The following is a 12,894-nucleotide window of genomic DNA, read 5'->3' as shown; positions in this document are numbered from 1 at the left end:
CCGCCTAGGTCGCCTAATGGTTTGCACCGGCCCTGCTAGCAACTGATTGCTCACTCTATCTATGGAATGGGTGCAGGGATTGTTCATTTCCTCCATGTGGGAGGAGTTATGCAGAGAATTAGATTGGAGCAGTGGGTGAAAATGCTACAGACTCTTTCCTGATCTTGAATCTTGACTATCACATTTCAACAAACAGAAAATATTTGTAGCCAGGTTCTAAATAACTGACAACTGGGTTGTTGCTGAAATTCCTGGCTCTATTGGCCCAACTATAATTACAACTTGGTGGGTTTGTGCACATTATATTATTGAGAAAATGAACATTTGGACACCAAATTATTTATCTTGGACCAAATCCTCAGCTGGTGTAAATCAACATAGCACCATTGAAATCAAATTGGAGCTACAGCAATTTACATTAGCTGAGGATCTGGCCCCCATGTTTAATCACATACGAGACTGCTCCACCATTTATCATAACAAAATAAACTGAGTGACACAAAGTTTTATGGGAGAGCTCTCCCACATCTCTTTTTGGTGTGTCCTGGGCCCTGTGTGGGTCTGTGGGTAAAGAGAAAAAAGAAGCCACATTTCCAGGCCTTCCAGGCAGCCTACCCAGCTGCTGCACAAGAAGAAAGGAGTGACCAATCCAGCTCATTTCCCATTCCCCTCCAAATGAGAGGAAGAGAGAAAGGAACCATTCCTAATCTAACTCAAAAATCACCTTGAAGTGCAGAGAGACCAAGTTGATGTATGCACAGATATTAATCAGTTAAATGTACACTTGGTTACAATTACTGAGGACGTTCAGCAATCTGAACACATTAGCAGCCAAGACAACACTAGGTTACTGGGAAATAGCCCATATAGCCACAGAAGATACTTCTGAAAACATGGCACACATGCACCTTAACCTGTTTTAGACAGGAATACTGTCTTTCCAGAACATTGCAATTACCTCTGGCTCTGATTCAGCAGAAAATATCCAAGGCCTTCTGACTTTTGCAGACCTCAGAACACAACAGCTGCTGGCTTCCCACAAAGCTAAATGACCCAGGAGAAAAATCAGCCTTGGGATGAAGAATTAACCCCCCTAACTCTTGCAAGCGTTCTAGAGTTGCTTAGAGGAGAACAGCTCATAAATCTCCATTTCCCAAGCTCTGTGACTACCTATACTTGGAGGGGACTAGCGCTCTGAGCTTTCATGTGAGGAGAATATGGGGAGATCTTTCTGCCTCATCGCAGTTTGGCTGCTGGTTAGAGTTCTGCCGATGGCAGTGGGAGGGTGAATTGGGGCTTCCCCCATCAGAGGTATTGCAACTCCAGTGACAGGCTCCTCCGTTTGAGTTATGGAAGGTCACCCTTCTGGCTTCCTGCTCCCTGGATCATGAGTTTTATGAGGTGGAGGAGATCTTTATGGCCGTTTCAAACCATGTATCTCCTTTCCATTTATTTCTTCGCTAATGTACTGACATTCAGTCAGCCAGGGAAGAAATCCCCTATGTTCTGATATTCTCAGTGAGTCACCCAATGCCATTCTAATGAGCCTTATTACGATATGTGAACATTTCAGCGGACCTTGCAGAGTCCGTCTCAGGCAATTTCAAAACACCCCCTGCTCCCCAGGTGCTGCCACAAATACAACATGGTGGGATCTCAGTTACAACAGAAGCTGATTTTCCATCTCAGTAATGGACAGGAGTGTAGCATCCCTCTGGGCTTCCTCCACAGTGACAGAAATATGAAAATTGTGCAGCAATCACCTGAATTCTGGGACACAGCAGGGGGGATCATGGGAGTCTTACTCCTCCACCCACAGTTCCTCCAGCCTCCTGGACCTATCCCATAAACTAGCATGAAAATTGCCTAAAATGACACAAGTCTGGGATTCTTGCCCAAATTGTAGTATGCTGCAATTAGTGCAGCAGAGCCCTGTGTGGGCCTGTGGCTCAAATACAATAGTTTACACCAGTACAAGTGTGATCATGCACACAATTAGTATAAATTACATCCATATAAGCGAAACCAATTCAGTTTTGGGTATAATCAAGTCTTCCCCTGCCTCGTTCCCCCCTCCCAAATGCATAGATTTTAGAAAACAAGGTGGAATCATGGAAGAGCTGCTGTTATTTTATACCCCCACATAACCCACTTTAAACCCCAGTGTCAAGTTACTCCCTTTGAAAAGAGGCATATAAACATCAGGAATATATACTATTTATATATTCTTATATATATATTTATATATTCAATATATACACTTTGTAAGTCACACCTGTGATCCATCTTACAAACTAGGAAAGGACATCAGTAATTTCTCAGGCGAAGAAAGACAGGTGAGATTATAAATTGAAATGTCACTATCAGATATTTTTAAAAAGTCACAAATATTTGTTCTTGGAGGCAAAAATGTTTTGCAAAACATATTATCAATAGAAAAAATGTTAACTGCTTTTTAAATTAATTTAAATATTTTTCTTTAGATTTAAACATTCTACTACAGTGTTTGCAGCTTCCACATTGCAACAGGGTTCTATAGTGCAAAAGAACCAGAAAGAAAAGCTGATTGTCCTTCAGGAGTTGTCTACATGGGGAAATTGATCCTCCCAGAATAGTTCCCCATGTGCATATTCTATTCCAGACTAAAAATCATTTTATTCCCAAAGAATTAGTGGGCTTTATGAGTGCACTAACTAATCTGGAATAAAATTACTTTTATTATGGAATGCGTGTCCACATGGAAACACCCAAGGAGTTATTGTGGAATAGCTATTACAGAATAGTTTATTCCACAGTAATCATTCTTGTCAATTTCTCTGTGTAAATAACCTATTAGGCCTTGATTCTGTAATCAGATTGATGTGGGTAATCCCCTGTGCTTGTTTCAGAGTGGTAGCCGTGTTAGTGTGTTGTGTAGTTTGCCAGGGAGCAAGGTTCATTCTGGTAGATCCAATTGCTGCACTGAGACCAAAGGGTTTTCAAAGCCACCTCTCCCCTTAATATCTAATCCGGGGTGAAGGTATGCTTTAGGCCCTGATCCTGAAAGAACTGATTCACATACTTAAATTTATGCACTCTGACAAGTCCTGTGACTTCGGTGAGACTGCTTTTAGAGTGTGTAAAGTTAAACAGGCGCATGTCTTTGAAAGATGAGGGTGTTAGTTTATTTTCCTTGTCCAAGGTGAATTAAATGCTAAAAAGTAGAGAAACAGCATTAATGTAAAAAATAAATCCCATTTAAAAACCCTCAGTTCTAATTACCTAATGTAATACAGGTAATGAATTGATTTTTAACCTGATTGTCATTTTAAAATAAACAGTTCAGGAATATCTTTTAAATCTCCAGTCCGCTGTTGCATGTAACTCTTCACTTGAGCTCATCAAATCCCATAGTCTATTACGTTTTTAAAAAATTAACCACTCCTAGTTTTCCAAGCAATATAGCACTTGATCTAAACGATCAATATAAACCTAGCTTCATTCATTATACAGGCCTAATAAGCTGATTTCCAGCGATGTCCTAGTATTTGCTGGACCTAATTTCCGGATGCCCTGGCCTGTTTCATTTTCTTTGCTGTGTATCGTTCCTTTCTTTTGTTTGTTAACCTAAAAATAGGCTGATTGTTCTCGAGGAAAAGGCTTGGAAGACATTCTGAAAGTCCCAAACGAATCAAAAGGCTGCATGAATAAACCAGATCTGAAGACTCGATTAGACACATTTATTCATATTACCCTCTGGAAATTGACTGGCTTGGAGTTTTGTTGTTCCCAGCTGATGAGATATACCCCGTGGGGAGGGGGAGGAGAAAATAGTCAGTCTCTGTAGGCGGAGCTTGAATGTCCCGAGATAGAGTTCATCTAATGACATTTTCACATCAGACAGCCTCTCACGTTTTTTCCGTTAGCTCATCTTCTCCTTGACCGCATCACAAATAGAATCAATGAAGACGGCGCAGCTCCTTTCTTTATTCCTTGATAGCGCGCGGAGCGGGGTCTTGTACCTCTCTTTGGCAAAACTCCGGCTAAGACCAGCGGCGAAAGTCAATGCTCTCGAAATTCGTTTGCCTTTAGGAGTTTGCTTCCTCGTTTTTATTTGTTTGCATGCATTACTAATCATGTGTGAGTCAGATGAAGGGAGTGAGTTTGCCTACATAATGAAGTTGATAGAAAAAGGCAAGGTAAGGAAAATGGGACCCAGAAACGACTCCTCGGAAGACTGTCTTGGTTAATTCTCCTCCTGTTAGACCCCGGGAAGGCACAGCCTGTGGGTGATGGGGGTATTTCCAGATTAGAGCTCTACTGTGGCTGGCAAATAGATTTGACTGTGCAAAGTCAGGACATATAGGCAGGGCTGGGTTTAGACTCATCAGCCGTAGGTTTTCCTTCACTCGCTGCAGCATGCAAAGCACAAGGTATGGGGTAGGATTATTTGCATTCAAAACGCTTCACCTGGTGAATTGTTGCTAAAGCCTGGATTAGCTCAAACTCAAGCGACTGATTTACATGGGGGGGCTTGAGTGGAACGATCTGTCAGAGCAAAACCAGATCGCGACTCAAGCGTGAAACTGATGGGCTGAAACTCAGTCCCTCGGGCAATGGGTCCGAGTTCTCCTCCCAGCCCGTTAGGCCGTGGACAATGGGAAACCCTCTTAACGGGTAGTCACAATAGGCAACAAGGCTTGCACTAAGTAAGAATTCACGCGATCGGGATGCCTTTCTTCTTCCCCAAGCTTTCTGTGGGCGCTGCATGGTGGCGCCTTACTGGGGCCCAGGGGAGGAGAAAAGACCCTCCAGGGCTGTCGTCTAAACTTGACTCCGTAATTGTTTACACCTATTGAGTAGTGGCGTGAGCCAGTCGGTTGCTGCGGACAATTAAATGCAGCCGTGCCATTGCTTTGTGTGTGAGAGCGCCTAGCGCCGCCCGGCCAGCTGCTGTCTGGGGCAGCGTCCGCTCCAGCAGCGCTTTCCACTCCGCCGCTCCTGCTCCTGCTCCGAGCTCGGCTGCTCGCCCTTGGAATCCAGACCCAGGCTTCAGCCCCGCCCAGAACGCCGGCGTGTGAACAGGGCTTCGGCCACTGCGAGGTGACTCGCGAACTAGGGCTTCCCCGCCCGCTCCGCAGCGCTCACTGGCTGAGGCAGGAGAAGCGGGATTCCCGGGGTTGACATCTTTTCCAAACCGAGACCGTGGTGTTGAAACTGCTGTTGATCCGCCCCGACCCCCAAAGAACGGAGAGGTCTGCGAGCCAAGCGTCGGGAGCAGGGGGAGGAGCGGAGCTAGTCCCCAAGAGCTAAAGGGGAATTACAGTAACTGACACAATGGCACAGAGATGGACGAGGCCTGTCAGGCCATCCAGTCCCCCTTGATGGCGCAGGAGTCCGCTAGACTGGGGTAGCCAACCGGTGGCTCTTCAGAAGTTAATATGCGGCTCCTTGTACAGGCACCGACTCCAGGGCTGGAGCTAGGGTGACCAGACAGCAAATGTGAAAAATCAGAACAGGGGGTAGGGGGTAATAGGAGCCTATATAAGAAAAATACCCCAAAATCAGGACTGTCCCTATAAAATCAGGACATCTGGTCACCCTAGCTGGAGCTATAGGTGCCAACTTTCCAATGTGCTGGGGGTGCTCACTGCTGAACCCCTGGCTCTGCCATAGGCCTTGTCCCCACTCCACCCCTTCCCAGGCGTTCCCCTGAGCCTGCTATGCCCTCATTCTCCCCCCCCCCAAACTCCTGCCCCCCATGGAAACAGCTAATCAGGAGGTGCGGGGAGGGGGTGGTAGGTGCTGATCAGCAGGGCTGCTGGTGGGCAGGAGGCGCTGGGAGCTGGGGGGGGAGGGGAAGAGGGAGGCTGCTGTTGTATTACTGTGGCTCTTTGGCAATGTATATTGGTAAATTCTGGCTCCTTCTCAGGCTCAGGTTGGCCACCCCTGAGCTAGACACTTGATTTCACAGGATATCGGTGTAATACATTCTGGATCTTTCAAACCCCAGCAAGCTCAAAAGGCTGATCTATGGTGCATTCTCATTATTGATGTATTCTACTGATGATACAGTAGGACTGCAAAGATGTACACACATGCTTAACTTTTTAAACATGTGACTAGTCCCATTGAACTCAATGGCATACACTAGGGGGGAAAGGTCTGTTTTTAATGTATGTTATAATTCTAGTGTGGACAAAGCAAGCTGTCCTTTTAATAGGTTGGCTGGATGAGGGTAAACCCTAGGCTCTGCATTAGTGTGCACCTCATCTAGCTAATGCGTGAAAACTGCAACTTGCCTTGTCTATGCTAAGAGTTTAGCATACATTTTAAAAACACACTTTTTTCCTCATGTAGACATGACCTGTGAGGGCACTCACATGCTTAGAGTTAAACATATGGATAAGCCTTTGCAAGATTGGAGCCTACGTCATTAGTAACACACTAAGTTATTTGGTCTCTGAGGGCTGATTGACCCAGCTACATGCTCAGGGATGTGAAAAATCCACACCCCTGGGCGGATTGTTAAACCAACCTAAATCCCCACATAGACAGCAACAGGTTGAATTCTTCTGTTTAACCTATCTTCTGCCAATCAGGGAAGTGGATTACCTGTGCCAATGGGACAGCCCCTCCCTTTGGCATAGGAAGTGTCTGTGCTGAAGCGCTAGAGTGGCACAGCTACAGTATTAAAACCCAAGGCTATGCCTACACTTAAATCTGGGCTAGTCAAAATTCTGACATTGGCTTGCTGCTGCATCATTCCCTTACTGTAGTGTGTGCAGTGTAGAATCCTAGATAGAATAAAAAATGAATTTGGAATTGTCAGGGATGTTCTCATTTCAATGCTTTGAGGGGGAGGGGCACATTGGTGAATTCTGTTAAAGATCTCTGGAAGAAAACTCTGTGCCATGGTAATGGGGAGGGGAGAAGGGAGCTGGGAGTTGGACCTCTTGAATTCTATCTGCCTGTGCCAAATTGTGGCGCTGTGTGCGCTAATGTAGATACAAACAGTGGCAATGTTTTTTAAATGAGGATTTTTTTTTTTTTTTAAGGCCACAATTGGTGTGGTAATGCTGTAGTGGAAAGATAGCCATGCATCAGGAAATGATTCAGAACTTGCAGATATGGCTTGGGGGAAATGGCAGTGTCTGCATCTTCTAAAATTTTACAAAACAAAAAACAAACCCCTCCTTATATGTGATAGGTGTAATGATAATGCAAGGATATCTCAGTCAGACTTGCTTTCCCCAAAAGCCTATGCCATAGTTTGTGATAGTTTAACAATCTGAACACGCCCAGTACTTTAATCTGCGGAGGGGATGATTTTGGGCACGCTGCCTCTTTCTATTTTTAAGGAGTGATCAACTCTTTGTACATACTCAAAAGTGGTTTTGTTTCAGTCATCTTCATGGCATTGTTTTTTTTTCTCCACTTCTCTTTATAAGCAACTGTAATTTGAAAATGATGGCTGGAATTATAAATGTTTGGGGTGAGTAGGGTGACCAGATGTCCCGATTTTATAGAGACAGTCCCGCTATTTGGGGCTTTGTCTTATATAGGCGCCTATTACCTCCCACCCCCTGTCCCAATTTTTCACACTTGCTGTCTGGTCACCCTAGGGGTGAGGGAAATTTCCCTGCCTCTGGTGCAGTTTTCTGTTTCTCTGGCCAGTACTATAAGCCCTGCTAAGGGGGATTTGTGCCTGGTGCCCTATGGCTCAAAAAGATAATTCTGTTTGCTCTAAATCAGGGGTAGGCAACCTATGGCATGTGTGCCAAAGGCGGCACGCGAGCTGATTTTCAGTGGCACTCACACTGCCCAGGTCCTGGCCACCGGTCCAGGGGCTCTGCATTTTAATTTAATTTTAAATGAAGCTTCTTGAACATTTTAAAAACCTTATTTACTTTACATACAACAATAGTTTAGTTATATATTATAGACTTATAGAAAGAGACCTTCTAAAAACGTTAAAATGTATTACTGGCACGCGCAACCTTAAATTAGAGTGAATAAATGAAGACTCGGCACACCACTTCTGAAAGGTTGCCGACCCCTGCTCTAAATGATGTGCATAATAAAAATTGTTTCCAAGGGAAGGAATCACCTCCTACCCTTGAACTGGCCTGTAAGGGTTTTATTTCCATCCCCACCTCCACAAATGATTGTTCTGTGCTGGTAACTGGTGCCAAATTGTTCCATTACATCTATGCAACAACATGTACTTTAGTGGGTAGCACAGGGTTGAGTGTCAGCGTAGAACTTGATGGCTAATTTCACAAAAAGCCATTCTGCATTCCTTATACACCCCAACTCCCACTTGACTTACATGGGGAGTTGGGATTTGTGAAGAATGTAAGATTGGTACCTTTTTCTGCATTCTCTGACCTCTTGATTTACAGGCTTTTCTATGGTAATCATCACAATCTCTGAGTATCTCAATATATGTCTGTAAGGTCGGGAGGCTAATCATTCTCCTCGTTTTACAGCAAAACTGTGGCATAGGGGAAATGGTTGATCTTCCTCCAGATCTCTTGAGTCCCGGCTCAATGTCTTAACCACAAGACCATCCTTCCTTGCTGTCACCTGTCTCGTCTTCAGTAAACGTAATATGCTAATGATACTGTATATCAAATCTCCTTTTTGTTACTCTCCATTATATGAAATACCACTTAGCAACAGCGGCATGTGAAAATATGTAATAAAAACAGATCTCCTCCCCTGTCCATTCACAAAATTGTCTCCCATTTATAGATCAGTTTTTTTGTTTCCATTTGGAATGGATCTTGGAATTCACATGGTGGGTTCTCTAATGGCAGTGACATAAATGTTTAACGCTTAGTAATGTAAAAAATATATTAGTGTAATGGCATAACTGATGTCAGTGCAGCTCTGGAAATAGTGTTTAGTGCTGACCCTGCTCCAGTTAATGTTTTCTTGCCTGGCTCTATAAGAGGAGACTATAAATCAATGAGAAATGTAAGTGATATTTTAGTTTATCCATGACTATTTTTAACTGTAGCTTTTTGTTGCTAATATAAGGGGCACAACATATATAACATCTTGGTCAATTCCCCAGGCTCTTTTCTTCACTCCTTTTACTGCAGTTTTTTTCTTTCTTTTATCTGGCTCTCCAGAGAGCCTGTGATTCATAATGAGCAGCTTTAAAAATATTGGTTCTAGACAAAACACTGTACAATAAAGAATACTTTAAAAAACAAACCAAAACCCTTATTAGAACATGATCACTTTTAAACAGTGTTTTAAAAGGCACTTGGAAGTTCAGAAACTCATAATTCAGGCTCTTCAAATAACCTAAACTCTGCCTCTGTATTCCTGTCTCTGATCCATTCCTGAATAGTGTCTGTATGTACATTGATAACTGTCTTATGGTGCAGTTCCTGCTTAATTTTAGGAGAGGATATAGTTATGGCTCTGTACAGTGGTACAAAAACTGAGCTGTGTGAGGAATTGAAAAGAGGAAGTATAATAGGGTTTATTAGCAGTCATATAGCCCAAGCTTCAGGCAGAGTCACAACTTCAAAGTGCTCTTATACAGCTATTTTTAGAGAGTCTTGCCAGCCCTGCTAGCCTAAGTTTGTTGACTCAGTCTGGGAGGCTTGCTCCAAAATTCTGTGTAGACATATTGACTCACTTGAATTGAACAGGAGTTAGTGGGGTGTGTGTGTGTGTGTGTATGTATGTATGTATGTATGTATGTACACCAGACTTCAGATGTTTCTTGCTATCAATGGGTGAGTGTTTGAGTTGGTGGCCCATATGTGATGAGGGTCAGTGCTTTGTTTTAGAAGAAGTTATATTATTTTTAAACAGCACCTGAAGGTGCATTAGTCATTTCCCAGATGGATTTTGTCCTGTTCTGAAGAGCTTACAGGAGCTAAGGACATGATGTGACATGGGAAGACAAAACATAAGGAGGAGGTAGTGGGAATAGAAAAGCATTGATAATTTCATCATTGGGTATCTGTTGTTTGGTAATTTATGCACATTTTATGTCTGGTTTTATGAGGTCAGGATTAAAGTTGCTTGTTAAACCTTAGTTATGAATTTCCCAGACTTCAAAATGCTTTAAAAATAACTACAATGATCTAAGTGCCATTACTTCTTTGCAGATTGAATTCTGCCTTAATGAAGTGTATTTTGGTTTGGATGTTTTCTTTTATATATATATATATATATATTAAAAGTGGCTGCATTTTCACAATATATCTTACATTTATATGGCAAGTGAGTACTCTTCAAGCTCCAGGTGATGTGTAGAGAAGCAGCAGCACCAGCAGATCTGAAGCTCTCGTCCATTGGACCTGTTGTATGCTACTGCTTCCTGGCTCACTTGGCACAGCAAAGTGGGGCAGCTGCTGCTGCTCCCTGGGTTGCCCTTGATGTGAAGCAGGATGCTACAGGTTTGGAGCAGAAAAGATGTGCTGAACTTCTCTTTACTCTTCAGAGTAGTAGAAGCATACTAGCCAGTGATTAATTTGTAATGAAAGAGATGCCTGGGCTCAAACAATTAAGTGCCGGGGTTCAAGCACTTTTTTACATTCATAACTGATGCAGCAAGCCCAGAGGTGCTGGGGCCATGAACTGCCAAGCCTAAAGATGCTGGGGCTCAGCCCTGGTACAAATTAAGCACTGGTACGAACTGCATTCGTTTTGCCATAGTTGAGGAGGATCATAACATCCTGGGACTTTGGGAAGCAGAGGCCTTAGCAACTGAGCAGTTTCCATGGTGCTGTATCTGCACCAGTTAAGAATGTAACCTTGAACCTGTGCAGTTCAGCTGAGAAAGTTTATAAACTAGCCTAGCAGAGTTTGTAAGACCAACTAGGGTTCAGGTCCTGTAGCACATCTCTGCTCCTGGAGATTGAGTTGCCAGACCCAAGGACTGTTTAGAGCCTATAAATGGCTTAGTACACTGAGAGAACCATAGAAATTAAAACCTTCTCTGGCCATGTCTACAATATGGTGCTATAACTATGTCAGCATAACTCCCAGCATAACCTCCTAGAGTAGATGCAACCTACAGTGATGAAAGGGGTTTTCCATTGCTATAGGAACACCACCTCCCCAAGCAATGGAAGCATTTTTCCATCGGCTTACCTTCGTCTACACCAGGGCTTAAGTTGGCCTAGCTACACCACTCAGGCATGTGGATTTTTCACACCCCTGAGAAGTGTAGCTATGTTTATCTAAGTTTTAAGTGCAGCCCAGACTTCTGATTCTGTCAATCTCACATTTTTCTACCTTGTATTTCAGAAGGGTAAAGGATGAAGCTGATGGTTTTGGTGGTTGGCTGCATGTATTAATCAGAAATCCATTGTTTCCTTTAAATTTATTTTAATTTTGCATCCCTGCCCTGAAGAGCATGCAAACTGAATTCAGCATGATACAATTAGTGAGGGGTGTAAACAGGTAAAGTGGGGGACCGGAGAGGAAGAGGAGGATGACTCCATAGCACTTGAGCCGTTTTGATGGTTAATTTTTTAAGATTGCCTATCCTCCATCTCACTAGCCATAGTCTCCATCGCATTGAATGTAGTCGGTGAGGTGGCTTAGCAAATGGACTCTGGGCGTGTTCTAAGTGTTAGGGACAGCATGGAAACAACTTTGAAGGGAGAAACTGCCCAATGTAGGGGCTTGGCAGCAAGGACAAAGTATTTGAATCTCCTGTGCAGAGCCGTGGGAGGCAATGAAGTAACTCAAAGGTAGGTGGATGAGAAGGTCTAAGTAAGGAGCAAAAGAAATTACTTTGGTAGCCACATTTTGGATGGAATGGAGTGGGGAGATGTTAATATAAAAAACAATCTAGGATTATGTTTAGAAACAACCAAACCAAACTACAAAACATAGCTATTGTGGAAGCCCTCTGAACTTTGGACGGGTGTTTTAGACTCTGATAAACTCTAAATAAAGATCTAAGCACTGCACCTCTCCTGTGTGGGTGCCACTATTCCTTGTGGAGTTCATAAAGTCACCTGGAAAGACCTTGGAAAATAAAATATACAGATATATTAATCACTTCAAAATTAAGAATGCCATCCATAACAATTTCCAGGCACAATGGCTTTATTCTGAAGAGAAAAATTAGAGAAGATGAAAGAAATTGAATGGTTAAACTTTGAGTTATTATGGGAAGCTAGTTACAGCCTTCATGTGACAATGGCTATGTATGTATAATAATAGACTAAGCAAACATTCTCTAGAACAGTGATCCCCTTTCCTTTTAGCAACCAAATAATGGTATCATCTAAATATATTTGTGTGTGTATGTTATAGCAAAACCTTATTCTTTCTTCTCTCCTTATTTTACAAAGCACTTGTCCACTCTTCAGAGTAACACAACTGAAGGATAAATATCTAGAATACAAAGACTAGCTCATACTCCCCAAACCAGTTATATCTCCCAAACTAAAAATAGCACCTTTAGTGAAGCCACTCTAAATAACCTTCCTTGCTAGGTTAACCTGCATCCTGAAACCCCTACATTTAGGAAAAGCCCAGGAAAACAAATGAGCTTTGCCATATGTTCTGAAGCTCAACTTTTTTGGACCTAGGAGGGATGTAAGCAGCAGAAATGACAATTCACAGAGAACACTTTGCCACTCGCCTCCTTGTTTTTAACCAACAAACTCTGAGCTCAAACTCTATCACATCCATTCTGATTGCAAATGCCACAGTGTTGTACAGAGGGAGAGCTGTGTCTCTAGTAGCCAGGTTACAAACTATTCTAAGCTCTCTGGGGCAGGGACCATCTTTGTGTTGTGTGTAAAGTGCCTAGTCCTGGACTGGGGTCTTTAGGCACTATCACAATACAAATGAAAAACAATTTAGCTAAATAATTTAGTTTACTTAAAACTAGTACCTCATATCCTACCTGGAAATTACCTGAAA

At 42.9% G+C, this 12,894-nt stretch overlaps 1 protein-coding gene across 2 annotated transcripts in view; it reads left to right on the top strand.

The window, feature by feature from the left end:
- Window positions 1-3,941: 3,941 nt before the first annotated feature.
- TRIM36 (tripartite motif containing 36) overlaps window positions 3,942-12,894 on the top strand; it is a 46,596-nt gene continuing 37,643 nt past the window's right edge. For both annotated transcript variants that reach the window (XM_065406399.1, XM_065406400.1), the window contains exon 1: window positions 3,942-4,178. In XM_065406399.1, coding sequence (XP_065262471.1) covers window positions 3,942-4,178 — 237 coding nt within the window. The remainder of the gene's footprint in view (window positions 4,179-12,894) is intronic.

The sequence above is a fragment of the Emys orbicularis genome, chromosome 6, assembly GCF_028017835.1.
Source record: "Emys orbicularis isolate rEmyOrb1 chromosome 6, rEmyOrb1.hap1, whole genome shotgun sequence".
In the NCBI taxonomy this organism is placed as follows: Eukaryota; Metazoa; Chordata; order Testudines; family Emydidae; genus Emys; species Emys orbicularis.
The sequence above is the reverse complement of the archived record's forward strand: the minus strand, read 5'-3'. Positions and strand labels throughout refer to the sequence as shown.